The sequence below is a fragment of the Vicia villosa genome, linkage group LG5 (assembly GCF_029867415.1).
Source record: "Vicia villosa cultivar HV-30 ecotype Madison, WI linkage group LG5, Vvil1.0, whole genome shotgun sequence".
NCBI classification, from domain to species: Eukaryota; Viridiplantae; Streptophyta; class Magnoliopsida; order Fabales; family Fabaceae; genus Vicia; species Vicia villosa.
Window position 1 is genome coordinate 159,290,604 of NC_081184.1, and position 4,832 is coordinate 159,295,435.

The 4,832-nt window shown below is 36.4% G+C and overlaps 1 protein-coding gene across 2 annotated transcripts; it reads left to right on the plus strand.

Moving 5' to 3' along the window:
• The first annotated feature begins 3,175 nt into the window (after positions 1–3,175).
• LOC131603517 (uncharacterized) lies at positions 3,176–4,602 on the plus strand. 2 transcript variants are annotated; one of them, XM_058875852.1, is made up of 2 exons: positions 3,176–3,331; positions 3,558–4,602. In XM_058875852.1, exon 2 carries the CDS (start codon positions 3,597–3,599, stop codon positions 4,518–4,520), a length of 924 nt encoding a protein of 307 aa, XP_058731835.1. In that variant the 5' UTR covers positions 3,176–3,331; positions 3,558–3,596; the 3' UTR covers positions 4,521–4,602. The 2 variants fall into 2 exon arrangements, with proteins under 2 accessions (XP_058731835.1, XP_058731834.1); XM_058875851.1 differs by having other exon boundaries at positions 3,562–4,602.
• Positions 4,603–4,832: the final 230 nt, after the last annotated feature.

The following is a 4,832-nucleotide window of genomic DNA, read 5'->3' on the forward strand; positions in this document are numbered from 1 at the left end:
CTTTTATCAAGTCAAGGTATTTTCTCTAATATATAAGGATACCTGTCTTTGAGTGTGCTACTTTGATGTCTAGAAAGTACTTTAACTTTCCTAGATCTTTGATTTTGAATGTCTTATCCAATGCTACCTTGATTGAATTAAAAAGACACTAATTGGTAAAAGACCCCTATACATCTCTTCAATTGTTTATAGGAGGCAGATCAGAGGGAACAACCCCTATACATACCCAAGTTGGTAAAAAGACACTAATTAACTTTTTAAGTACTGATATTCCTCAAACAAATCTTCATACTTATAATAACACAACCCGACTTTGGTAAGGAAGCGACCTTGAATCCAGTACTTGCGAAAATATTCGAACAAGATGAAGGAACTTTTGGATTCAAGTTCAAACTTTTTGAATGAGCTTCCTAGTTGAGATGGACCACTAAGAAAAAATGAGCCTTAAGTTTTTAACGCTATCAGAATAAGGCTCAAAGTATTTAATATACTGCCACAAAGAAATAATAGCAGAGCCATCTATGGATTTATAGTCACTCTGAACCCCAAAAAGATGAAAGAACAAGGTCAACTTCAACTTACCGCCCTTGTACTCACACCAGTGTTGAAATACCTTAACAAAGCCCAGCTCACAGTATGGAGTTATGAAGGACTTATCAACAAATGATTCAACACATTGATCTCAAACTCATTAAAGGGGGGACGTAACCAACCAATGAGAATAGAAATTCATGAAATGGAATACCACACCCGCCATATTGGCTTTATGCCTTTTGATCTTGAGTTGGGGGAAGAACAACCAAGTCCTTAGACGAGCCTACATCAATCATAACTTGGAAAAAAAAACATCACCGTAGGAGAAGAAAGAAGCAACCCCTAATGTGTCCAAACTTACCCAAACTTCAAAAATATCCTTGGCATTTCTCCTAGTTGACACAGAAAAAGCAATCATGTTTGTAAAATCATAAAGAAAATGCTGCAACTTGATAGTTGGGCGAATAAGCTCTAAGGTATACAGAAACCCTATAATTAATGAAGAAGAATATAAAGAAATAAAAACTCACAGGCTCGATCTCATGAGTATGAATGATAAATCAAACATATAAAGATCAAACTAACAAGTAAATTTTACAAGAATATGATTAGTTTGCACACCCAAAAAATCCCCGAGATTAAAATAAGAAGAAAAAGAGCTTCTCAGGAAATTCAATATGCAGAACAACAAAAGAAATATTAAAGACCCTTTGAAGACCTACCAACTTCACCTAATGGCTTAGAACCACATATTCATACTCCACTACCAACTATTGAGATTTCCTTATGACCCTTGAGGTGACGTTATAGCCTCCTAGGGCAATAAGATGACAATCGGTGAGATAAGGGGAACATGTCTGTTATTATCTTTCTCCTCAACATGAAAGATAGCAATTATAAAATCCTTCCTTTTTTGCAACAAAAGACAAAGTCTTGGGGACACCTGTTTTGGGCCTGTCGCCTAGGCCCAGTAGGGCGCCAGGCCCAACACTTGGGGAAGGCACAACATGGCAAAGATAACTAAGATAAATCAAGTCATTACGCGTGACTCCCTTAGAGATAGTCAATAGATGGCATCAGACCCATCCTACAGTCATCTGCCTTCCACGCCTCCTTTCTCGCATTTCTATTATTAACATACTTCTCTATAAAAGCAAAATTAGTGCCCATTCCCAAGTATAAATTCTCCTATTTTAAGCTCGACTATTCACTTCTCACACTATCTTGAGCGTTGGAGTGATAACCTTGTAGGTTAGCTCAGTCCACCACATTGGAATCAAAGCCCCATCACAACTCAACATTTAGTTTAGCTTAATCGATCTTCATCTTGTTCTCATGCAGAATACCAGAAAAAAATTATTTGCATACCAAATTATTTCATTCTGGTCAATAATCCAGAAAATAAAAAAGTAATTCGACGAATAAATTTATTAATCGGATCAATTGCAATGATGTGCTCCGATAAAATTATATTCACTGCAATACGTTTACAAACCTGAAAAGTTGTGTGAGGTGAATTTTTTGCAATTTCAAAAAGAGTAAACTTGATGATTTTAATTAAGTAAGAGTCAATGTAAAATAGTTGGGGTGAGGGGGTAAATTTATATTGTTTTCCCAAAAAACATACTTCTATTTTAGGGGAATGTTCTTTCCACCCTTAAGGATGCGCTACACACCTCTAGAAACTCGAAAATGTCTTTCCTGTATTTAGAGATGCATCTTCGGATGCACCTAAAATCACATCAACAAAGTCGTTGCAAGTGAGATACCTCTATTTTGCCTAAAAAAACATCTAGAAATGTATTTTTGTAAAGTGTGGCCTTTAGAAAAAAAATCAAATGCCAACTTGTTTTTCCTAAAACCTGACAAAAAATTGAATTTGGATCCTCTCATGCTGTTTTGGTGCAGCCCTCTCTCCTTTTCCTAATCCAATGGTTGATTGTAACACCATGAAGAAACAATAGTACAAAAAGGAGAGAGAAAGAAATGGATAAATGGTTGAGATGATAGCATGACAGAAACATGAGAGAGATAGCATGAGAGGATCCAAATCCCAAAAAATTAGACACAGACAAAAATCATTAACTGCAATACATAAACACCATAATCTTTTAATGCATATTAATTAACACGGAATCACTAAAATTTCAGATTGAACATAACCAAAAACTGAAAAACATATTATCGGAACAATAATTCCAAGTCCATCATAAAAAACTAAAATTAAAATGAAAGAGGAAATTAAAGCTAATTAGAGATCAAGTGATCAAGTGTTTCATTTCAGAAATTACAACAACAAAAATCTTTAAAATAAAGTCAAATTGAATAACAAACAAACTCATTCATCTCAAGAACTCAAAAGAGCTTAAAGAAACAAGCATCTTCATTGGACAATTTCAATTTTAACATACATATTTAGAATTTGAAAATATATCTCTAAAATTTAGAGATGTATCTTTGAATATTTTTGAAAATAAAATAAAAATGTCTCACTTGTAATAAATTTATTGGTATGATTTTAGGTGCGTCTGAAAGATAAGGACAATTGTGATTTTTATGGTGGTGGGAACAGCAATCCCATCCATTTTATTTGAGCATTTTTTAATAAAATACATTATCAACCGAAGCCCAGCCCACTTGGTCTTGAAAACACCATCATCACTGTCCAGTGTCCACCCCCTTTGCCTTCCGAAACAAGCTGGATTTTATCGTATAGCAAACGCGCCGAACTGACCCTGCCGGAAAACCCAGCCGGAGCTGCTCGTATTCCTCCAGAAACAGCTACAAACTCTTCCAGGTTTTCCTCTTTCCATTTTTTTACTTCTTTCGAATTTCCCTTAACCTAAGCACCACAATAACCACCGGTTGAAAAAACACAGCTACACTCCGCACCGCAATCACGCGCTTAAGATTCATAACATAGAACTAGTAAATTTAATTTCCTGCGGAAAACACTCTCATTTTTTGTAATTAAATCCGTAATCTTATATCTGTAACACGATTTTCTAACTATTTTCTGGTAGTTAGGTACTTCATTCACATCCTGATTAATTTTTGAATGAATGGATATGAAGATTTCATCAGCAACATGCAATTCAAACGTGTTTAAATTCAGTGGCTTTCTTCACAAAGCACTTCCTACAAGAATTAAATATGGAAAACAAAATTGTAGAAATTTATCCATAGGTACTACTAGTACTACCTCAACAACTTCTTTGACTCAGTCCCCTACATTTACCGCATTCGCTTCACCTGCGGATGTTCCGCAACGTTCCGACGAGTGGTTCGCCCTTCGTAAGGACAAACTAACAACAAGTACGTTTAGTACCGCGTTAGGGTTTTGGAAAGGCGTGCGGCGTTCTGAGCTGTGGCGCGAGAAAGTGTTTGATTCGGAGTCTCAAATCATTCAAGCTTCTCAGAGAAACGCAATGGATTGGGGGATGTTGAATGAGACAGTGGCGGTTGAGAATTATAAGAAGATAACGGGTCGGGAGGTGAGTTCGATGGGTTTTGCAGTTCATTCGAAGGAGTCTTATGATTGGCTTGGTGCCTCACCGGACGGGGTTTTGGGTACAGGGATATTGGAAGTTAAGTGTCCTTATAATAAGGGTAAGCCTGAGGCAGGATTGCCGTGGTCAACGATGCCGTTCTATTACATGCCTCAAGTTCAAGGTCTAATGGAGATTATGGATTTTGAATGGGTTGATTTGTATTGTTGGACGCCGAATGGAAGCACTATATTTCGGGTCGTCAGGGAACGGGGATATTGGGATATAATACATGGGATTCTTAGAGAGTTTTGGTGGGAGAATGTGGTTCCGGCGAGGGAAGCTTTGTTGTTGGGGTGTACCGAACAGGTTGAGTCTTATAAACCTGCATCTACTCATAAGTTAACTGGTTTAGCAATTGCGAGAAGCATCAAGTTAGCTAGTGAATCGAAGCTAATATGCAGAGAAATTGCAGGTCATGTTGAATTTTTTACCTGATTTCTGGTTTACTTGTTGTAACTTGTAAGTTAAGAAATTGAATTGATTCAGTAGTGTTATCTATCCTATTCTTTGTACTGCAGGTCATCTTTAGTTTTTTTTGTGGAAATTTACAACAATCTCACAAATTTATGTAGTAATTTATTATCCAAGGAAGTGTCAAACAAGAATAATAATGACTTACTGTAGGAGATAAAAAAAACACAGTATCAGAATTTGTGAGAGCAGTTGGTGAAATATGAGGATTCTTCATGGCATTTAAGGTGAATAAATGAGTTATTTACAAGCACTTGGTTCTTGAGCAATATTTAG